The following is a 24,874-nucleotide window of genomic DNA, read 5'->3' as shown; positions in this document are numbered from 1 at the left end:
CTCATTCTACCAAATTACCAAATTCGAAGGCTAGTGAGGCCAGTATTTTACAAAGTAATGGCCAAGCTTGCAGATGGCATCCTGAAAGGTTAATAAGGAATCCGTTTTGAGTTGATAGCCAGGTTAGAAAGGTGGTGTTCGTGTGGATTCTACTTCTAGCTAGTGTGTGCCTATAGTCTGAAGGACAGTGTCTTTTTAACTTGTGAGCTTGGACTTAGTTCTGGGTGGCTAGGATCAGATAAGAGTGCCACCGAGGTGACTGGATGTGGAGGGAGAAATGGGAATGGATCTCTGCATTTTAGGGATTGGGTTCATGCTAATCCCGACCATGCAGCATAATTGTTACTATGGCAACTGTTGAAAAAGCTATCCTTTCTCTGATAAATTGTCTTTGTAACTTTGTCAAAAATCAGTTGCCCACATATATACATGGGTCTATTTCTGAACTCCACTTCATGTTTACTGATCTACATGTTTATCCTTTTGCCAGTGCTACAATGGGTTAACTGTATAGCTTTTTAATAGCAAAACTTGAAATTAGATAAGAGTCCACCACATTTGTTCTTTGCTATTCTAGACCCCTTGCCTAGCCCTGTAATCTTAAAAAGCAATTTGTGTGTTTATACAAATACAAATCACAATTTATCCGAATCTAGGATTTTCATTGAAATTATACTGAGTTTATAATAAATCAACTGGGAAACAATTGACATCTTAGTATTTTTTCCAATCCATATACATAAATATCCGTTGCCACTGAGTCAATTCCAACGTTTTAATGGCTGTTTTTAGAAGTAGATTGCCCGGCCTTTCTTTTGATGCATCTCTAATTAGACTTGAACTGCCTGCCTTTTGGCAAGCAGCTGTGCAACACAGGGACTTCTTTCTAATCCATGGACCTTGGTATTTTTCTCGGTCTTTTAATTTGTATTAATATTTTGTAGTGTTTCAGGATACAGCTCTTATACATCTTTGGTCAGATTTATCCCTACGTATGTAATTTTTAAGTGCTATTATAAATGGTGCTTTAAAATTTCCCTTCTGATTAACTGCTGTTAAGTACAAATACATCTGATCTCCTCCCCGCAACCCTTCTGTAAGGGGATGTCCGGTTGCCTACAGATGGGTTTTGGGTCTCCACACTCCCCCAGGGAGGAGACGAGCTGGTCAGGGTACAATGAATCATACAAGTTTCCTCTAGTTCTTTAATGTTTCCTCCCCCCCACTATCATGATCCCAATTCTGTACAAATCCGGCTAGACCAGAGGATGTACACTGATACAGATAAGAGCTGGAAACACACCAGGGCAGATAAACCCCTCAGGACCAATAATTAGAGTGGTGATACCAGGAGGGTAAGGGGAAGGTGGGGGAAAAGGGGGAAACCGATCACAAGGATCTACATATAAGCCCCCTCCCTGGTGGACCAACAACAGAAAAGTGAGTGAAGGGAGACATTGGTCAGTGTAAGACATGAAAAGATTATAAATTGTCAAGGGTTTTGGAGGGAGGGAGGGTAAGAGCTGACACCAAGGCTCAAGCAGAAAGAAAATGTTCTGAGAATGATGATGGCAACAAATGTACAAACATGCTTGACACAATGGATATATGTATGGATTGTGATGAGTTTTACGAGCCCCCAATAAAATGATTTTAAAAAATACATCTGATCTATTTTCTTGTTACCTAGCTAAACTTATATATACGTTTTTGATTTTTTTTTTCTTTGTGTTGTGTACAGAATCATGTTATCTGTGAATGCAGATTTTTTCCTTTCTAGTCTGTGTGCCTTAACCTTGCCATTCTGTACATATAAGGGTCTCTACTACAGGAGTAGCAAGAGCAGATATCTTTTCTTGTTCCTCGGTCTTCAGCATTTACTCTTTCACCATTAAGTATGATGTGAAACAAAACAACAAAAAACCCAACCCGGTGCCACTTAAGTCAATTCCAATTCATAGCAATCCCATAGAACCGAGTAGAACTGTTCCTGTGGACTTTTGAGACTCTTCACAGGAGCAGAAAGCCTGGTCTTTCTCCCATGCACAGACTGGTGGTTGTGAACTGCTAACCTTGAAATTGGCAGTCCAATGCATAACCACTGCTCCGTTAAGTGTTTTAGTTTATATGTATTAGAACTTGTCATTGTCAGAAGCAGTGCCCTAAGAGTTTTTATTATGAGTAATTGCTAGATATTTTCAAATGTTCTTTCTTCATCTCTCAGGGTAATTTATCATCTTTAAATATTTCGTAGAATTTACCATGGAAGCCAATTCTTTGTTGGATTGTTTTAACTGCAAATTCAATTTCTGTAGTATAGGTATCGGGTACTAAGAATACTATTGCTTAAGTTTTGGGAAACACTGTTCTAGACCACAAACCAAGTCAATAAAATTTAAAACATCACATTTTCACTCACTGTAGTGGAATTAAATCAGAAAACAATTACAGACATACCTGGACATTCTCAAAATTTTGGAAACTGATATGCATCCATGGGTCAAAAAAGGAATCCGAGAAATTAGTTTTTTGTGGTGGTGGTTTGTCTTGGCTTTAAATATAAATTAGTACTTTTTTAGCTGAATGAAAATGTAAGCTTGATATACCATGACTGTGGTATGTAATTAAAGCAGTTCTTTTAATTTCCCTCTAAATTTAATTTCCCTCTAAAAGAGGGAATTGTATAGCACTGAAGGCATACCTGTATTAGAAAATGTCTCATCTTTGTGACCTACAATTTTACCTTAAGAAGCTATAAAAGGTGCAGGAATCAGTGAACTAGAAAACTAAAAAATAACAAGAAAAGTAAAACGACAGAATAGTACAGGAAAAAAAATATATATGTAATACAAGATACCAATATCAGAAATTACAGATATGTCCCTGTGGATTCTGCAGGCATTAAGAGGATAATAAGGATTAAGGAAATTTCATGCCCATCCAACCAAGTTATAAGACATAATGAACTAGTAATTTATACCCATTTACTTGTAAAGTTATGTACCTTTATATTTAAAATGGGTCATTTGTACACAGCTAGGAGCTGGATTCTGCTCTTAACCCAAGTGGTTAAATATTGGGTCGAAGGTAGCAGTTCAAACCACCAGCTGCTCTGGGGTTAGAGAGACTTAGGAATAGGCTTCCTTGAAGATGTACAGCCATGGAAATCCTCTGGGTCAATTCTACTCTGTCCTGTGAGTCAGAATCAACTAAATGGCAGTAGGAAAAACTCGTGTGATATGGTTGTGTTAATATATTTAATTTTGATATCTGTTTTCTATTATTCCTTCATTTTTTTAATATATTTTTGGCTACCGTTTGAATTTGTATGAATTCAATTACTCTCCTTTGCCAGTTACATATATTACCTAGACTTTATATACCTAGACTTTTTTTTTTAACATTTTATTAACATTTTATTATTTCTTTTTTAACATTTTATTTATTTTATTATTTATTCATACAACTGTTATCCCAATCCATACACACATCAATTGTGTAAAGCGCATTTGTACATCGTTTCTCAAAACATTTTCTCTCCATTTAAACCCCCGACATTAGGTCCTCATTTTTCCCCTCCCTCCCCGCTCCCCCCTCCCGCATGAGCCCTTGATAGTTTATAAATGGGTATTTTGTCATATCTTGCCTTGTCCGACGTCTCCCTTCATCCACTTTTCGGTTGTCTGTCCCCCAGGGAGGAGGTCACACACAGTTCCATGTAATCGGTTCCCTCTTTCCTACCCACTCTCCCTTTACCCTCCCTGTTTTGCCACTCACACCCCTGATCCTATAGGGCTCATCCGTCCTGGATTCCCTGTATTTTCAGTTCCTATCTGTATCAGTGTACCTCCTCTGGTCTAGCCAGTCTTGCAAGATAGAATTCGAGTCATGGTAGTGGGAGCGGGGAGGAAACCTTTAGGAACTAGAGGAAAGTTGTATTTCTCATCATTGTTACATCGCACCCTGACTGGCTCATCTCCTCCCCGAGACCCCTCTGCAAGGGGATCTCCAGTGGCCTACTAATGGGCTTTGGATCTCCACTCCGCACTCCCCCCATCATTCACTATGGTAAGATTTTTTGTTCTGATGATGCCTTACACCTGATCCCTTCGACACCTATACCTAGACTTCCCTGATTCAAGGATCAGATTAGTAGCAATGCATATTATCTTACAGTTTTATTATTCTTCCATTTAATGTTTTAATTAATGTTTATTTAGTAAAAGAATGAGAATCGATTCTTAGAAAAATTGTCAAAGATCATTTCCCCCAACTCCAATTGCTTTCTTGTCTATTATTGTACACTTGTCAACATCATTTATTAATGGTTTCAAAACAACTGCACCAGAATGAGAGTCAATTTACATATTGAAAGAAATTATCTGCATAATAGTTTTCCTATTCAGAAAATGAGCCTTTCTCTACTTAGTCCAGTTTATTTTCATGTCTAACGCAAATTTGTTCTAAGGTATGTGATGCTTTACTATGTAGGATACATTTTTTCTATTTTTGTTTATATTTTCTAACTTTTGATGGCTTCTGTTTCTCCCAACTCTAATTTGAGAGCCTTATTTTTAAGGCTTACAAAGGTTTAAAGAATACTGACTAAATACCCTTTCATAAGTGTTTGGCCCTATTTGTTTTTCTTTACCTCTTACTTCACTTACATACTTTTTCCTTAAGTTACAATTTAAAAGTAAGCTACTGGCATTGGAACATTTTTCTTCTGAATAGTTTCTGTATATTTCCCTCTATATATTAAAGTCCACATTCAAATTTTACCTGTTTCCCCCCCAAAAAAATTTCCTTTAGGACTGTGTTTTTCTATGTAAGGTCCAGGCAGAGATCATGTACTGCATTTAGTTGTCATGATTCTTTGAGTCCTTTAAACCTAGAACAATACCCTCTTTTACCATTTTTCAATGATCCTTTAAAAAAATGTTTAAGAGTCCAGACCATTTGTTAGGTAGATATGTTTATTTTCAGTCAGTATTTATATCTTACAAATCTAATCCTGTCACGCCTTTCAAGATTAGGTTCCACTCCTTAACATCGCTTGTTTCCAGTGATCTAGCAGCATTGCCCCAAGGACATCATTTTCTTTGCACTTTGCTTCTTCCTGAATACCCTCCCACACCTTGCTAACTTTTCCTCTATTAAAGCTTGGCCCAAGCATCTCTTTCCAAGATTGAGGCAGATGTTACTGTACAGACCTATGCTAATAAGGCAGTGCCTGCCTCAGAAATGGACATTTCATGATTGGTTTGGGGTGGGGGACCTGGAGAATGATCCAAGTTTTCTTTCCCTATCATATTTTTATAAGATTATAATTATTATAAATGGAATAAAACCCTTCAGACTTAAAACTCAAACTTGTAACAGAAACGTTAGAATACACAAATAAGAAACAAGTAAAAATGAATCCAAATCACTTCCCTATTCCCAACCCCAAAATATATCAAGTAAAGTAAAATTGGTGTTTAAGTTGCTGTTCTGTAGCAGTTCTGTCACTCTAGTGAGTGCCTAGCAGTCTAGCTTAAATCTTATCTCTAGTGTCCTATCGTTTTGGGAGGAGTTAGGCCACTGCCCTAAGGTAGACCTACCTTTGAAGGGCTGCTGCTGAAGTAGTAGGAGATCTTTTCTCGAGGAGTAAGCACGGTCTCGTTCTCATGTGGGGAGATGTAGAGAGGGCGGCTCTGAGACAACCGCATGCGGCGCCGCGGTGAGCTTGTTCTCACAAATGGGTAGGGTGAGAGCGGGGGTGCATCCATCTGTTAAAAAAAACATTATTCTTGGAATGGTAAACAGTGATGTATTAGCAATAATTAAACCTGGAGAAAAATCAATGAGTGCATACTTTGTGTTAAGTATGATAAAGATACATTTTTATGAATGGGGCTTTCGAAAGTTCATGGAAAAATGGATAAAAATATAGCGAAACTTTTCCATGAACTTTTTGAAGCCCACTCATATACGTATTATACACACACATACGGTACTATTAAATCCTCACAATAACTATATAAACCAGAAATTATTCCTATCCCCATCTTAAATATAAGGGGCTTCAAGTATTCATGGAAAAATAAAATCAAAAGATTAATTTGATGAAACAAGTTACAGGGAAAGTTCAGTAATTTGCAAGGTCACCACTGCAGAAACTGGTGGATCATCCTGCCCCATGCATTCTATCTCCTGCTCTGTTCTGCTGTGTAGGGAACCCAACCCCCACTTTACTTGTTTAATGCCTTGTGACAATAGAAAATTATGTTAATCAAATCTGTTAGAGACTTCATCAGTTTTATTTAGCCCCTCCAGAAAAAAAACAGCAAAACAAGTTTATAAATGGAACAACTTACACATAAGTGATGTATAAGACAATCCCGACTAAACTTACTATGTTTGCTTGAGAGTATTTAATAGCAAATGTTTTAATTCGTTTTATGTAGATGCTGTTGTAGAACTGAATGAGGTCTCCCCTTTCCTCCTCTTCCAGGTCACTGTTGACACCTGTGAGCCGAGTAGGTGTGGGAGGGGCACTGCTGGGATGTGGGACTGGCAAGGTGCTGCTTGACCTCATGATGATAGGACTGGAGTCTCTGCTGGCTGCAGTGGTACAACAAAGTATGTTAGCCACAGAGATGCTGGCAGTCTGTGTTAAAGAGCACGGAAATTCTGAACTGAGACCTCCACTACTTTACTGATAGTTGTCTCTCTACCAGACGGGCAAAGCACAGAATGATTATTAATACTTGTAGTACCGTGCCATAGATGTAGCAGTAGCAAAGCAGTTTCCAGTAATAAAGTTACCTCAGTTTTCTAGGACCTAAGTGCACTAAGTGATTCAGGCAGAGACCAGCGACGGCACGTCTGTAGTCCTGCTCTGGGTAACGTACACCTTCGTAAACTCGGAGCACCGGGTCTTATCTGAGACCTTGTCATGAACGGGGCACCTCAATGCCATGGGATGAGCAGCTATTCCACTACATTAAGAATCTCATTTCAATAATTCCATGGCCAGTCAAACAGTAATAGTTTAATAGTATTTAACCTAGGTCTCCTAGGAAATAAAGGTAAATTTTGTTTAAGAGTTCAAAAGTGGCACTTTAATTTTTTCCACTGAAACTCTTTATTGTGATTTCGGTGAAGGTTTATAAAGCAGATCATGAGTTGTACATCCAGCAATTTATATACAATTCACTTCAACTCATGCATTTCACTGCCCTCATCCTACTTCCTCCCTGTTTCCTGTTTCCATTCCTCCTCCTCCTCTCCGTAACCCTTTGTCCTGGTAAATGGTGTCCGCTTGATCTTAATGGCTGATTAGTCTACCACGGGGACGAATTCCGTTCCAATCCTAATGAAAGAACTCTAGTCATTCTCTATCCAACCCAATAAGCCTGGACTCATGATTTTGAATATTGCACTTACTTCTGTCTTTGTTTAATTCTGTTGGAGAATTTTGATGGCTTCTACCATCACTGCTTCCAGAATTTCTTCTTCTTTTCCCTTTTATCAAAACACTTCTGTACACCTTTAGTGACACAGTGAGAAGGGACAGAAACTAGTATTTATTTAAGCACAAACTAGTTTATACAGCATTGGTGTGATTCTCAATACAATCCCAGGTAACAGCAGTAAGATCCAGGATTTAAGTGAGGGCCTGTCTGACTTCAAATTCCAATTATTGCATATTAAGTACAGAGCAGTAATAGTAAAAATAACAAGAAAACCACCAAACCTACTTTCATCCTAACTCATGGCAACCCCACATGTGATAGACGTTCTTGGCTGAAATATTTCAGAGAAAATTCACCAAGCTATTTTTCTACAGTGTTGCTGGGTAGGTTCAAACTTGCAACTGACTTTAAGGCTGAGCGCAACCATTTGTGCCATCTGGTGACCTTGCAGTAAACAGTAGCCAACCATAAGATCAAATCACAGATTGAAAAAGTGCTACAGAAACAAAAAGTTCATAACTTATTAAGAAGCTAGTCGTCGCTTCTCAACCTTTTGACTAAGATCAAATGAAGAAGGCAGTCAGATATCACACACGGTTGTCTTTGGAAGGAAAAGATGGCAAAGTAACCAATACTTAAAACTATATGTCAATCATTAAAGAAAATTAAGCATAGATTTCCCATAAAAGTCAAGTCTTAAAAAAAAAAAAAGTCAAGTCTTAGTAGTTCATTCTGGAGACAAGCCCACAGAATCGACTATGATCATTAAAAATAATCCATTACATGATTGTAAGCTTTATTTTTAGAACTTACAGAATGTATACTTTACCTGGCTCCGGGCCTGTGGCTGAGTTCTGTAACAACGCATAATATTCTGGAAGGACTGGTCTTCTTTCGTGACCTGTGAAAGAATAAAAGTGTTCTTAAATTGATATCCAGCAAAAGAGCATGAGGAGTTCTGTGGTCCACTTCTCCAGTGAGACTGGTGAAAATTATTTTTAACAAACAAACTAAACCATTAAAAAAGGTCTCTGTAATAGTCCCAAGGACATAGGGCAAATGAAGAAACAAATACCTATTCAAGAAAACCTAAATTTTGGCTAGAACTGTGGGCATATGTAGTATTTGAGCCAAGACTGTTCCCACCTCAGCAAGACATATTTCAGTTCAGACTTGCCAAGAGCACAAGGTTCCTTTTCTCTCCAAGTTCCCTATTAGAAGACTTTCCCTGTGTGGTGAAGTCAGGATATTTTCTCATCTTGTACCAAGCCATTTGTTGCTGAGATTATATTCCCAGATGTGGATGAGAGAGCGCCTTCTTCTGCCCAGCCCCAACTTCTAAGGGAGGAGGCTTTACCTTGGGTGGCACTGATCCAGCCTTGCCCCTGCCTCACAAAGTGGTAGCTCCTCATAAGAAGAGGCAACCACTGTTCCCTCCCCACTAGCACACTCAGTTCCTACGGTGGGGATGTCATGTAGGTCTGGGGGGAAAAAAACAAAAAACCTATGGCACACCATGACCAAGTAGTAACCTGGGAATGTAAGATTTACCATCTGAAAATGCAATACACAAGATACCACAAGAGATGAAAAAGAAAATCCACGGAATCGCCTCAGTAAATGCAGAAAGTCCAAACTGAGAAAATCTAATACCCTTTCATGATTAAAAAAAAAAAAAAAAGATAAGCTAGGAATGGAAGGGAAATTGCTATCTTTTAAAGGGTATTTACAAAAACTGACAGCTAATATGGTATTCACAGTGAAAGATACAATCATTCCCTAAAATCAAGAATCAGGTAGGGATGTTGACTCAGCACTTACATTCAACTTTGTCCTAGAGGTTTTATCCACAACAATGAGACAAAAGTAAAAGTTATCCCAATTGGAAGGCAAGAAGTTAAAATTATCTAATTAGCAGATGACAGGAACGTGAATGCAGAAAATGTGAAGGAATAACGAAAAATTGTTAGAATTAGAACCTTGTTGAATTTAGCAAGATTGCCAGATACCACGTGACATCAATATACAAATAATGTACTGTATTTCTACATGTATGCAATGAGCAAGCTGGAAATGAAATTAAGACTATTTTCATTTATAACAGCATCAAAATGAGTAAAATAATGGAGTCAAGTTAACAATTACTGTGAAATTTACACTCTAAAACCTCTAAAATATACTTTTAAAAATTAAAGATTCAAATAGAAAACTGCCCCTGTTCATGACTTAGGTAATAAATTTAATGCTTAATATTCTTAACATGAAAACACTCCCTAACTTGGTAAATTCAGTGCAATTCCAATCAGATTCCCAGGTTTGCTTTGGAATTTCAATGGACCCAGAGTAGCCAAAACAATCTTGAAAAATAACGGAGAACTCACATTTCCCAAATTCAGAAGCTACTACAAAATAATTTAAAAGATGCAATACTAAAACGGACAGAAAAATAAAAAAAGGAAAGAACACTGCCTGCTTCCTAAAATTCTACAAGTAGGAAACAGGCCAAAGAACTGTATCTGTTGTCTTCTAAGAAAAGGACCATTCTTGGAGTGTCTCAGAGCCCTGGCTAGGTAAGGGTTGTACTGCTAACAGCAAGGTCAGCAGTTCAAACTCATGAGCCACTCCTCAGGAGAAAGATGAGGCTATTTGCTCCTATTTGTTACGCTGAGTCAGGATTTGGTTTGGTAGACTAAAACATCTAGGAGACCAGCAGACCTGCTGAAGCATGGAAAAGCAAAGCCTTGGTTCAAAGAGTTTGGCCACAGGTTCCTGGATCTCTAATGGGTGAGGTGGTGGGGGTAGTACGTACAGCCTCCCGGGTGTTAAGATTATCTTTGCCAGCTTTCACCAACTGTTCTGGAGTGGAATGCGGGGCTGCTGTAAAGATGTGCCTACTGCGAAAACAGGCAGCAGGGCAGCCATGTCCAAGGGGCACAGAAGAATGGGACTTGCTAGGCAAGGTAGATAGGCTTGGAAATGGAGCTGCCAATCAGAACAGGTGCACTTCAGGGTTGTATCCTCCTCTCACCATACTGGTTCAATCTGTATGCTGAGCAAATAATCAGCTGGCTTATCTGAAGAAGAGTGTGGCATCAGGATTGGAAGAAGGCTTATTAACAACCTGAGATAGGCAGATGACACCACCTTGCTTGCTCAAAGTAAGGATGATGTGAGATACTTGCTGATGAAGATCAAGGATTGAAACCTTCAGTATGGATTATGACTCAATGTAAAGACCAAAATCCTCAGAACTGGACCAATACATAATATCATGAGAAATGGAAATAAGGTTGAAGTTGTCAAGGATTTCGTCTTGCTTGGATCTACAACCAATTCTCTTGGAAGCAGCAGTCAAGAAATCAAAAGATGAATTGCATTAGGTAAATCTGCTGCACAAGACATCTTCAGAGTATTGAAACACAAAGATGTTACTCGGTGGACTAAGGTGTGTGCCTGACCTAAGTCATGGTATTTTCAGTTGCCTTATATGCATGTGAAAATTGGACACAGAACAAGGAAGATCAAAGAATTGGTGAATTTGAATAATGGAGCTGGGGAAGAATAATGAAAGTACCACGGACCACTAAAAGCAAAAACCATCACTCTTGGAAAAAGTCTGGCCAGAGTGCTCCTTAGAGGTAAAGATGGCAAGACTTGACCTTACATATGCTGGACATATTGTCAGGAGAGACCAGTCCCTGGAGAAGGATATCATGCTTGGTAAAGTGGAGGGGCAGCAAAAAAGAGGAAAACCCTCTACGCGTTAGATTGACACCATTGCTGCAACAATGGGCTTAGCACAGGATAATTGCAAAGACGGCAAAGGACTGTGCTGTGTTTGTTTCTGTCCTCCATAGGGTTGCTATGGGTCGGAACCGGCTTGATGGCATCTACCAACAAAGCCAAACAAGGGCGCAGGGCTGCCATCACAGAGGGCCTGAAAAGTCTGGAGCTACATTAAGCCCAAGCTGGTAGGGCTTCCCCCAAGAGGGTATAGATTACTTAAAGCAGCAGTTCTCAACGTGCGAGTCATTCAACCCCCAACAATCCTTTCACAGGGGTCGTCTAAGACCATCCCATGGTCTTAGGAACCGAGACACCGCTCCTCTATCCGTCTCCAGGCTGGTCCGCCCACATGCAGATACGCCCACATACGAGTACCCAACGTGAAGACTGTTACCCATACTACACCATGCTTCAAGATAAAATTTCATTTATTTGTAATTAGAAATAAATATTTCAGAATATATAATTACACATTGTTTTTGTGACTAATTGCTATGCTTTAATTATGTTCAATTTGTAAATGAAAATACATCCTGCAAATCAGATATTTACATTATAATTAATAATAGTAGCAAAATTAAAGTTATGAGGGAGGAACGAAAATAATTTTATGGTTGGGGGTCACCACAACAGGAGGAACTGTATTAAAGGGTCGCAGCATTAGGAAGGTTGAGAACCACTGCCCTATAGCAGGCATCCTCAAACTATGGCCCGCAGGCCACATGTGGTTGCCGAGGACAAAATGAGGTGTTTTTGCCCCGTTTTGTTTTTTACTTCAAAATAAGATATGTGCAGTGTGCATAGGAATTTGTTCATAGTCCGGCCCTCCAATGGGTCTGAGAGACAGTGAACTGGCCCCCTGTTTAAAAAGTTTGAGGGCCCCTGCCCTATAAAATAGAACTAACTGCTTTGGTGGGTTTCCAAGACTAACTCTGGGAATAGAAAGTCTCATCTTTCCCCCGTGGAGTGGCAGGTGGCTTCACACTGCTAAGGTTAGCAGCTCAATATGCCACCAGGGCTCCCCACTCAATCATCACATTAGGAGTGAGTTACTGAGATGTTCGACCAGTATGACCCTCGAATAAATTCATAAATAGCCAATGGCACTTGGCAGAGAAAAGGTCCCTGGCCAAAAATAAACTCTCTACTATCAGATTATTTTCAGTCTTTGAAAACGAATGTAACTTCTTCTACTGGGTTTTGTACTTTGGGTTCATTATCCCTTTTCTTCCAATCACTCCCATTTGTAATGGAAATACCTACCATGTGCCTTTCTACCACAGAATTTGTAGGTTTCTTAGGTTTACGGATAGAGGGGAATTTTGCCCCCAGATGCAATATAGTACTGAAGACTTCACCTAAATTCAATTTAGATGATTCAGTAAATGAGAATTTGGATTGGAGATTTAGAATTTCGGGGATGATGTGATAGACTGACTGTGTTTTATATGTGGCAAGGACATGAATTTTGGGAAGTCAAGAGTAGAATATTAAGGATTATGTTCCCTAAAAATGTGTTGTAAATCCTAACCTTCTAGGGTATCACCCCATTTGGAAATGGGTTGCTTTGTTATGCTAATGGAGCAGGTTCATATAATGTGCATCTTGATTTAGTCTCTTTTGAGATTAAACAATGAACAAAGGCGTTCCAGGCTGCTGCTGGCTTCCAGGCTGAAGAGAAAGGACTGCGCAGTGGACGTGGTGGTGGCCATAAGACAAAAGAATGAGCCAGCAGTGTAAGAGAATATCATGCTAGCTGACAGACTGCTGGTGAAGATATCTTATATTTATGCCAGGCATCTGTGGGATCTGTAATAGAAAGGCCTCCCAGTTTGGTAAGCACAAGGGAGGATACGATGTCTAAGAAACAATAACTGATGCAATGGTTTATCAGGAACGGTAAGTAAAACAGGGAGAGGGGAACTGAAGAGTCATTAGTAGATGCGGGTGCGGGATGGGAGCATTAGCGCTTACTGTAATGATGTATGTACAACTCTTTTTAGAAGTGGATTAACTATGAAAGTGTATGATATGGGAATATTGTATCAAGAAAACTACTAAAAAAATAAAAGAAACCAACCTTGACCTATGGCTACTATGGGTAAAAGAGGATGAGTTTTAGCTTACGAGGTGTATTGAGTTCATTTTATTGATTTTAGAATAATTTGGAGAGGGCTAATAATAACGGTTGTATAACACGAATATAATTAATGGCACTGAATTATACATATAGATGTTGTTGAACTAGAGACTGTTTTGTGGTGTGTATTTTTGCCAAAATTGAAAAAAAAAACATGAATAACTGGATATGGAGAAAAAGAAAATGTTCTAAAATTGATTGTGGTTAAGATTATATAACTCTTCCTTATGTGGCTGAACTATTGAATTGTATATGTGGACGAAGTGCCAATAAAACATTTTTAAAAATTGCATATGGACCAATTTAACCCTATAACACCGAGAGCAACATTTTCATAACATTTAATTAAATGCATATATTAACATATATAGAGATAACTATGAAAGTAAAGAATAAAAACAAAAAAAAATTATGTCCTGAAATGAAAAATTCAGGTGTTATAGGGTTAGGAATAATTTATATATATATATATATATTTTTAATTTATATTTTTTATCGCCTCAGTCTTCCATAAGTTTTTCTACATGTGTAATTATTCCTTTTGATAAATATTTTTATACGTTCATCAAAAAGAACTTTGTCTTTGCTTGTTAAATTTAATCCTTGGTATTTTACCTTTTTTAATATTATAAATAGGACTTTATTTTCACTAGCTTTTATTTTTTAATAAGTATATAACAACTCTGAAACCAAAGTACTAATATTTTAAAAATCTTATCAACTTACTAAATTTTCTTGGAAGGTGTGGTATTTTGGGTTGGTTTTATTTTGTGCAAGTTTTATTTTTTCAGTGGATCATGCTGAGTTTCTGGTACATTAATACTACTATGTCAAAACCTTGGTGCTATCGCTTAATACCTATTATTTATATTTCTTTTTTTTTAAGTTCAGCATTTTAATTTTTATATAAATTATGTAAATATTTTCCCCCAAAGTCTCTGAACAGACAAAGTAGTATCTAAGAAGCTAGAGATCAGAGAGTAGCTGTAAATAAAGTAAAATGTTTACTGACACTCATAAATGTAGCCTCAACTTTTATAATTCATGTTCTGATTCATTTCTTCACACTTTATGATTACTTGGTGTGGTAGTTACATAATCTGGTGTCAACTTGCAAAGCGGGAGTCTAGCCTGTCAATGAGGTCGCAGCTTGATGACCTCATTTGGAGGCGCCATGAGATAAATGGCACACTGGAGACCAGATACACACGGACTCCCTGCTTCATCTTCCTGCTGACAAGACACATGGAGCTATGCTAGAGCCCCCGAGCTAACCCTGCCAGTGCTAAGCTGTTTCCACCACCACTGGATCCACAAGACTTTCCATCCATGGCCTGTGATCTTCCTGCATTCGACGTCATTGCCTGTGTTCCATGAGTCTGAAGAGGCATTTATAAACTGGTATTGGACATATGGGCTAATATAGGGCTTATAGACTTGAACTGGACTGGGCTGGGATGTTTTCTTAATACAATTACTCTTTTATATAAAGCTCTTTTTGATGTACAGATGAGTGTCCTGGACTTGTATCTCTAGTCAACCCAGACTAACACATTATAGACTAACACACTTGGCTTAATTGATTCAAATCATATTTCATACACATTGATCACTGTACACCATTCACAAGACTAAATAAATACTAGAAAATTAAAGAGATTACTTGAAGGCTTGACCTATTTACATCAGGATGACAGAGGAATCAGTTCTTTATGATCAAGTTCTACAAGGGTAAAGAATGAATAGATTGTTTGTAATTCACCTGAAATATATATTAACTTTGTTCAGAATACACTGAATAAACTAAAACCAAATTTTCAAGTAGCAATCTGGCAGGCTGAGTCCTATGTCTCAATGCTCTCAGTCTTCTATGAACACATCATCATCTCCCATGTCACCCTGGGCTGAAAATGCCTGTGGCTGGCTAGCAGGCAGTTCACTCCCACTATTCTGACTCAAAGGAAGGGACCAGACTACGGGTTCTGAGGGCTGAGGGGGCTTACCCACAGCTTCTGCTGTAGGTTGCCCTCTGGTCGGCTGGACTTCATCTCCATTGTCAAGGTCTATCATTCCATGTTCTCAGTCGGTCAAGGCTTCCATTTTCAATCTTCCACAGTGTCGCTTCAGAGGAAGCCTTCCAATAGCTCAGATAAACGAAATCTGTGCTTGATTTCTCATAGAATAGTCAGTATAGCAAGGTGCAGTAACAGTTGAGTTTGGAGGCATAAAACTGGTAAGCAGAAGTCAGAAAAAGGGGCTTTTGCTGCCAGGCCATTCTCTCAATTATCCTGTATTTATTAGAAACCACTGCGGCTTGTGCAAGGGCTGAAAACTTGATCCTCCTGCTTGGCAACGAGCAAATCTTCAGGCTCTACTGGAATGTATTACACCTCTCATAGCACCGATGTACGACACTCCCTGAGTAAAGAGCATGTATTCCAGCTACTACTTAGGATGTCTGCAAAGCTGAGAAATTCACTGGTTCGCACAGATCATCTATTTCCATGAAGAAATCCAAGTAGTTTTCATGAAGATATAAATTAAAGAACTCTTCTGGCATGTGTGACATTTCTACAACTTCCTCAGGCTGAATAACTAACGTATCCCAGGTAAACTCTGACAAATGAGAAGGCAAGCGAGGTGAGTCTGTTTCTGTTCAAGGTGCTCTCTTCAATGCAGTACTTCCCCAAAGCACTGAAAAGAAAGCAACATCTTTGCCACCAATAGCTTGGACTACGTGCGTTTCCACTGCTTGCTCGGGTTTTTCCTTTTGTTTTGATTTTGACGACGCAGGATCTGATTTTAATGAAGACAATCCTTTTCTCCTTGGACATAGATTGTTCTCTCCTTTTGAAAAAGAAAGCTAGAGGCTGTTTATTGCACTCCTGATATCACCAGAATATCCTTGATCCAGCAAGTCCAGGGAAGCCTTATCATGAACAGCAAGTTTCCCTCCAAACTTAATAGCTGCCACTGTCACTATTCGATTAAGAAATTTCACAACTGTTGGTGCCACAGGGTTAAAACTGATATTTGTTATAGAATACTTTTCTTGAATTTCTTTGGGAAACAGTAACCTTTGATTATTATGTCCACTGAGACTATCAGTTATTATAAATATAAGAGGGCATTGATCAATCTGGATATAATTCCTTAAAACTTCATGTAAAATTTTAGAATCTCCATAAAACTGGTAAGTCGTCAATGAGAATTTATCTTATCAGTTCTCATATCCTCTCCAAACATTTGTAGTTTGTTATACCTAGTAGCTCTTAACAAAAATTATTTTAAAACTGTCATCTGAGATGGATAAGAATATATCTGAAAGCGTGGTTCAAAGTAAAACATCTCTTGGAAATCATCTTTTTGGAAATCAGGTAAAATGGGATTAATCCACTCCTGTATATGAATATCAAGTTCCTTTGATGTTATTTTTAGAGTTGTCTTCCCACATCCAGGAGGACATGTTATTAATAAAATAGACCCACCCTATTTTGGTTGCCTTTTTAAGATTTGAGCTTTTAACCAGGTTTCAACTTATTCCATTTTATTTTTATGTACAGGAAGTTCATGCTGAGTTTCTGGCTGATATTTATCCAAAAATTCTTTTGAATTCTCTAGACCACAAGTCCGTTCTGCAGAGGACAGGTTCCCACAGCTTGCTGTGGAAGGCACGATGTTCTTTCAGGAACAGAGTCATTCACAGCTGCAGACGAGGCAACAATGGCAGAGGTGCTTGCACCCTTTGGAAATCATCAGATGATAGGTCTGCCCAATCTGCCACCATTGTGGAAGATAGCTTTGGTCGAAGACAAGTTTTTGATATTATAAACTTTGATAGGTCCCATCATTGTATATAATCTATAGTACATTAAAATATAATTCACTTTCTGGGAACTGCGTCTCCTCGTGGGCAGAGAGGAGCAGAGGAACATAGGCACTGCTTCTGGTGATAGAGCAGCTCTAGCAATTCCTACTATTTATATTTATTTATTTCTCTCAACAGTGATGATAGTAATTTTAGAACAATATTAAGTAGCAATAGCATTCATCTCATCTTGTTCCTACCTCTCGTGGAAATGTATTATTTTTATATTAAGTAAGATGTTTTAGTGGAACACATGAAGTAGATATTCAGTCTTATCTAGATATTTACATAGTCAGCCAGTATTCTTTATATATATCGGGACTGCGGTGGAAATGTGTCATATTTAGCAAGTGTCTGACTATTCCTACTTTATGAGTTTTATTTTTAAGTACAAAAAATGTAAAGTTTTTAATAATGCGTCTTATGTATATATGGAGAAAAATTTCTTTTCGTGTATCTAAAAATATCTTTTCATGTTATGAAAACAAACACACACAAAAAACCACTAGTGAGCAGAGAGAGTGATTTAAGATAGATGGCCGGTGGAAGCTGAAGAGACAAGGACTCTTTCTATGGAAATTAAAATTTTAGGGAAATTAAATATGCTTTGTTTAAAACAAAACAACCCCCTTGCCAAAAAAAAAGTGTGGTCCTGAATAAGGGTAGCCATGTAGGTTAATAAAAAGATAATATAAAATTTAGAAACACACATGTGTGTGTTTCATAAAGATGCCAAGACTATTAAATGGGAAAAAGAACAGTTTTTTAAAGAAATGGTGCAGCACAAATATAAATTCGTACATAGCCATATGCAAAAGAAAGGTTGAACTACCTCACAACATATTAAAAAATTAATTTGAAATGGATTAAAGTTCTATATATATGTAAGAATTAAAACTATCAAACAGATAAATCCTCATGTACTCTGATTTGGCAATTGTTTCTTAGATTTGATACCCAAAGCATGAGCACCAAAATAATAACTAGACATTACCACATTTTTAAATGTTTATGATTTAAGGGACATTATCAAGAAAATAATAAAATAAAAATGGGAGAAAATATTTACAAAATCATAATTCTGTTAAGGGACTAGTAAGTAACATATAAAGGGGATTCAAAAATTTGTGGAAAATGGTTTTAAAAGATAATGGAATGTTTCTGTACCATTTTGTAACTCCTTGTATATAATAGACAAATATAGCAATTAAAAATAGATAAGATTATAGAACAGGTACTTCTCCAAAGAAAATATACAAAAAGCATCGGAAACAATGCTCAAATAAATTAAAAGTAATGCTCAGAGTGCAAGATGGCAACCGAGTAACACACACCATAGGACGGCAGAAAGAATGCAGGAGAGCTCCAAGAGGGATATTCTACTCTTCCAGGCCCCATACAGATAAGTAGACCCAAATGGACTAAAATTTAAAAAGCAGTAACAACTGCTGTTAAGATGCGCCTCTGCCGACAGCCCCCACTGGCACTTGCCTGGCTGACCACAGAAGCGGCAGAACGGTGGGACATTTCTACTGGACCAATCCACTCAGCTCCACAGCCATAAAACCCCCCCAGTAGCAGATTGTGCTGCCAACAACCTACCGAGTCACAACCTACCGGGGCTCGATCTACAAAGCAGCCTGGAGCAAGCACAAGCAGTAAACAAGCCCAGGGAACTCCAGCTCCACTCAAGGGTACAGCTTGGCATAACAACCGATCTTACGATATCCAAAAAAGCCCAAAAAACTTTTTAAAAAAACCACGGATATTCTAAGGCATTTTTTAAAAAATTATCTTTTTAAACCTATCTGGCTACACCTAACACACACCTTGTCCATTGGCAGCAAATTAACAGCCCCTGGTCACAATCACAACCATCTCACATAAGCCATTTGCCCTCTGAGTAGGGCACTGCCTTATTCTGCCATGACACCATCCGAAAGAGTGAATCTCATTCCCTCTGACCTGGTTTACCAGAGGGTTATTTTCTCAAGATAATTAAACTATATAGTAACAGCTAGCTGTTATTATTTTATTATTCAAATTTTATATTTTAAATTATTATTTTCCTAGTATTACTTTTAAAAACGTTTGCCTCTGGCCCTTTCAATTGCCTTCTCTCTAATCTATATATCTAGTTTTCTTTCATAGTACTATGAATAATAAAAGCCAAATATGAGAAAGCAACAGCCAACATCATGCTCAATGGGGAAAAGCCACTGTGGAAAATGATATGGCAATACTTAAAGCAACTGAGAATTGAAATCTCATATGATCCAGCAATACCATTAATAGGCATGTACCGAAAAGAAATATGAGACATTTTGTTTTGTTTGATTATTTGATTATTGGTTGGTTTGTTGCTGGTGCTAATGTAGTGGGTCATATAGGGGTCTGACTTTGTGTAAGTCGACTGCCAAAGTAAACCTCAGCTGTGCATATTACATGGGCAAGAAGATGGATTCTGGGCACCTACTTAACTCTAACTAACCCCAATGCGAGAACAGTTAATTCTGATAACTTAGCCCAACTCAATACTTGCATTTATGAAATGACCACTGAATATACGGGTGTTGCAGCAAAGTGTAATGAAGAAAGCAGATGGTACCCGGCTATCAATTGAAATAGTGTCTGGGGTCTTAAAGGATTGTATTTAAACAAGCAGCCATCTAAGTGAGGAGGCAACTAAGTCCCCATGGAAGAAGCACAATAGCTTGTGTGATCCAAAGATGACAAGTACAAAATTCAAATATGACGAAGGGAAAAGTATCAGAGCTCAAATTGTGAACACCCAAATTATGGAAGGCTGTGGAGGACAGTGGGAGCCCAAAACCCATCTGCAGAGTAACTAGTCACATTAAGCCACTGGCAGATCCCCACTAGCCACAGGCCAAGATGTGGAACAACATTGTAATCCTGATTAGGCTGGACAAAACCTGATACTTGGCCAGTTGACCTCTCTCTAGACCCAACCTGAAATAGTTCTAGGGGCAAGGATCTCTTGCTTGTTCCTGGCTTTTTAAAGATTGATGGAGGTGTTTTTTTTCTTGCTCATTATGGTATTTTTATCTGTACATCATTATTTTATCCTTACCACTTCATTTCGTTTTTGTTCTTTATTGTTTCTATTGGGTTTACCAGTTTATAAGGCACAGAGGAATGGATATGTAGAGCTAACTGACGCAAGAATCTGTAGGGTACTTAGGGGAAAAGGGAAGGGTGAGGTGATTTCGGAAGTAAACATTGAAGGCAGCAGGGGAGGGAGCACACAACTAATTTTAAAGGTAATTTAGTCATGGGGGGAAAATGTTCTGAAATTGACTGTGGTTATGATTGTACAATTTTTGACATGATTGAATGATTGAATGGTATGATGTAGATTATGTGCCAATATAACTGAAAATTAAAAAAATAATGCTCAACATCATTAGAGATCAAAAAGTACAAATTAGAAGCACAAAGAGATACCACTTCAAACTCAGTATCAAAAGTACAATAAGGACTGAAGAACATAAGGGAAAATCAAAATCCTTATATCTGCTAGTTAGAATGAAAAATAGTAGTTGCTCTTGAAAACAGTCTGGCGATTCCTTTAATGGTTAAACATGGTTGTATATGACCCAGGAGTTTTACTCATCTATCTGAATAATTAAAACATGTCCACACACAAAATAATCCACTTAGGTAGAAAGTTGATTGGGGCCTATTGTAGAAGTTTAATAAAGATGAAATTATTCACGTGATAATAAATATGAGGGAATAGCAAAAAAAAAACAAACGATTTTCCCCCCAAAGCTATGTATTTAAATTTTTTATAAAAGAACCTATCACCTTCAAAATAGTCTCCATTATACTTAATACATTTGTCAAATCTGCAATTCCATTCTTGGAAACGCTTTTCAAATTCATCTGTTTGGATGGCTGACAGCACCTCCCACGTTGGTTTCTTCACCTTTTATGTCTCATCATATCGCTGTCCTCTCATGCCCTCTTCACTCAAGGAAAAAAAGAAGTCACATGGAGCAAGGTCAGGAGTCAGATGCATTGGACAAAAGAGGCATGCTGTTTTTGCCAAAAACTGGCCCCGAAACTGAGATGGCTGTACGAGTAGGTGCATTGTCGTGGTGGCAAAACCAGCCCCCTATCTCCCACAAATCAGGGCTTTTTTGTCACCATCTTTTCAAAACCTCTACATAGAAAGCTTGATGAATAGTCTGACCTGGTGGAGCGAACTCCAAATGCACTATCTCCCTCATGTCAAAAAAAACAAATGAGCATATTTCATCGTTACTACACTGCACTCCGATTTGCTCCTCACCTCCCCGCAGCCCTTCTGCAAGGGGATGTCCAATTTCTCCCGGATGGGCCCTGGGTCCCCACTCTGCACCACCCCCCTCATTCACAATGTTATTTATTTATTTTTTTTGGTCTTTGATGCCTGATACCTGACCCTTTCGCCGCCCTGTCATCTTACAGGCTGGGGTGCTTCTTCCATGTGGGCTTTGTTGTTTCTCAGTTAGATGGCCCCTTGTTTATCTTCCAGCATGTGGGACCCCAGATTCTGTGTAATTTGACAGCTTGGCACCATCAGCTTTCTCTGCATCCTTGCTTATGTACCCGCTTTGTCTTCAGCATTCGTGTTGGGGTAGGCTGGTGTACTTCTTCCTTGTGGGTTTTGTTGTTTCTTAACTAGGTGGCCGTCTGTCTTCAAGCCTGTAAGACCCCAGGTGTTGTATCATTTGATAGCCGGGCACCATCTGCTTTCTTCCCCACTTTTGCTAATGCACCCCCTATGTCCTCAGCGATAGAGTAGGGCTAGGCTGGTGTGCTTCTTCTGTGGGGGTTTTGTTGTCTCTCAGCTAGATGGTATTTGTTTATCTTCAGGTCTTTAAGGCTTCTGGTGCTATGTCTTTTGGTAGCTGAGCACCATCAGCTATCCTCACCACACCCGCTTGTGCACCCATTGTCTTCAGTGACTTCAGGTGTTATATCTTTTGGTAGCCAAGCATCATCCGCTTTCTTCACCACATTTGGAGTGCAGTGTAGTAACGATGAAATATGCAATTTTCCTCTGATTCTTAAATGCATCCTCCCCCCACTACCATGATCCCAATTCTACCTTACATATCCGGCTGGACTGGAGGAGGTGCACTGGTGCAGATAGGAACTGGAAATACAGTGAACCCAGGACGGATGGACCCCCCAGGGGAGGGAGAGTGGAGAGAGTGCCGATGGTGGGAGGGTGGAGGGAAGGAGAGGGAGAAAGGGGGAACAAAGGAAAAGATCTACATGTGGCCTCCTCCCTGAGGGACGGACAGTGGAGAAGTGGGTAAGGGAGATGTGGGATGGGGTAAGATATGATAAAATAAATTATAAATTATCGGGGGGAGGGGGGAGGGAGGAGGGAGGTGAAAAATGAGCTGACACCAGGGTCTCAAGGGGAAAGTGGGTGTCGTAAGAATGATGAAGTCAACATATGTACTAAAGTGCTGGACACAGATGAAGCATGTACAGATTGTGATGAGTTGTATGAGCCCCTAATAAAATGATTATTAAAAAAAAAAAAAAGAAAAAAACAAACAAACAAAAAAACCCAAATGAGCATCGGTTTATGGGGGGATACCCCCTTCGTATTTTCACTAACCAAAAAGAAATTTGAGGAGTGTTTTTATACCAAAAAGGGAAACCAGCATTTAGTGTTTTGTACAAGTGATACAAGAGGTAGACCTCCACCCTACCCCACAGAGCATCGAGAGTGATGCCAACCAAGCCTTCCCCAGGAACTGCACTCCCTCAGTGATTTGATGAAGAAAAATTGAGGGAGGTGCTGTCAGCCATCCAAACAGATGAGCTTGAAAAATGTTTCCAAGAACGGAATCACAGATTCGATAAATGTATTAAGTGTAATGGAGAGTAAGTATTTTGAAGGCGATAGATTCTTTTGTAAATAAATTTAAATACATAGATAGGAGGGTGAAAAAAATCCGTTTTGGGGGGGGGGCACCCTTTATTATCTGTGATTGTTCCTGTGAACTGAGTAAAATTATATGGCTCAAGAATTATATGTCAATAAAGCTTTTTAAGTTTTCTAAGAATATCGAAGTAGCATTTTTGTATGTTTCCTTTTCCGTACTCACTTTTGCCATCACATAAATGGCACACATTAACAACTGGTCCAGATGTCTGTCCATCATAAGTTCCGGACACTGAATTATGGAGAATTCAAAGCAGGTCCAGATTTTTTTCCTGAGTTCATTTGAAATATCCAGTTTGGCACAAAGATCTCGAAGACGGATACCTGCTAAGTGGTAAACCTGGTAGATAAACAAAAACATTTCAAACTTTGTTTTTCTAACACTTCCATTCTTCCAAGCTTGGGCTATGAAATGGAACATGAAAATTACCTTTCTGAAGAAAAGAGATAAAGAGCTGATTTTCCTGGCTCTAAGACTGTTGCTGTTTAAAGGTTGGCTTTGTTTCTGCTGTTGTCCACTTGGGGAAATCTGTTGAATGGCGACTTGCCCTGGGATCTGCAAGGTGGGTCCTGTCACCTGTTGAGAGCTCAAACTTCCAGCCAGAGCCTGAGCGCTGAGCGGCTGGATGGAGCCTGTCACAGCTTGGGTCTGCCCCCCAACATTGACTTGGACTGGGAAAAATGTTATCCCTCCATTTTCATTGGCAATACCTACAGTTTGTTACGGAGTTAAAAAACAAACAAAAATCACAAGTATTGATACTACAATGTCCTTTAAATGGAGGTTTCTCATAGCCTCCCCATCAGCATTCAGTTGACCCCTACGGTCATTCCAGTCAACATTTTTCAGTTAATATCACAAAGAAATTCTGCCATCTTTACCTTGTACAGGAATGGTCACTGTTTGTCCATTGTTGGCTGTGACAGTGGCTGTTGCCATGGTGACCAACGTCTGCCCAGGAACTGGTGTGACAGAAACTGGTTCACCAGACACATTCTGCACCGAGACAGTATTGACTAGGGGCTGTGGTGGAATTCGCCCGGGTGTCCCTCCATCAGAGGGGCTCTCATTCTCAACAAATAGCCGCCTTCTGGTCGTGTTGGCTGTTGGGGAACTGTATCTATCAAATAATGTCGTTGGAGATGCTATGCCTATGAACAAAACAAGAAGTCAAACAAACCATTCAACTCAAGGCAACTGAGACCTGACTGCCAGTCAAACTATTATGGTCAAAAGCAATGTAATATTTCTGAAATAATTCATAATTAAAAATAAAAACAAAGAGTCATGAGCTGTATTCAAGTAACAGAAATTTAACTGAACGTGAATAAGAGCAAAATGAACAAAAGGACATTTTCCTATTTGTCCCTCAGTCCCTGCCCAGGAACTGGTGTGGCAGAAACTGGTTCACCAGACACATTCTGCATTGAGACAGTATTGACTAGGGGCTCCACCACACCTTTGCCTAAATCAAGTTAAACTTCGGCTTAAACTTTGGTGATTTAGGGGAAATTAAAAAAAAAAAACTTCACGAAACTAGAAGAAATGCTTGACAGTAACCGATTACAAGGAACTATATGTGACCTCCTCCCTGGGAGACAGACAACCGAAAAGTGGGTGAAGGGAGACGTCGGACAGGGCAAGA

At 38.9% G+C, this 24,874-nt stretch overlaps 1 protein-coding gene and 1 pseudogene across 1 annotated transcript in view; both read right to left on the bottom strand.

Annotated features, from left to right (window-relative positions):
• RBL2 (RB transcriptional corepressor like 2) overlaps positions 1-24,874 on the bottom strand; it is a 75,216-nt gene that overhangs the window by 4,962 nt on the left and 45,380 nt on the right. Inside the window, exons 15-21 of the mRNA XM_004704670.2 lie at positions 24,111-24,380; positions 23,659-23,939; positions 23,392-23,568; positions 8,290-8,361; positions 7,432-7,534; positions 6,398-6,606; positions 5,604-5,771 (exon numbers count right to left, since the gene is read on the bottom strand). Of these exons, the coding sequence (XP_004704727.1) occupies positions 5,604-5,771; positions 6,398-6,606; positions 7,432-7,534; positions 8,290-8,361; positions 23,392-23,568; positions 23,659-23,939; positions 24,111-24,380 (1,280 nt within the window). The remainder of the gene's footprint in view (positions 1-5,603; positions 5,772-6,397; positions 6,607-7,431; positions 7,535-8,289; positions 8,362-23,391; positions 23,569-23,658; positions 23,940-24,110; positions 24,381-24,874) is intronic.
• LOC101657829 lies at positions 15,247-18,781 on the bottom strand (annotated as a pseudogene).

Source organism: Echinops telfairi, unplaced genomic scaffold (genome assembly GCF_000313985.2).
Source record: "Echinops telfairi isolate 266 unplaced genomic scaffold, ASM31398v2 ScPeMD7_2291;HRSCAF=2852, whole genome shotgun sequence".
NCBI classification, from domain to species: domain Eukaryota; kingdom Metazoa; phylum Chordata; class Mammalia; order Afrosoricida; family Tenrecidae; genus Echinops; species Echinops telfairi.
The sequence above is the reverse complement of the archived record's forward strand: the minus strand, read 5'-3'. Positions and strand labels throughout refer to the sequence as shown.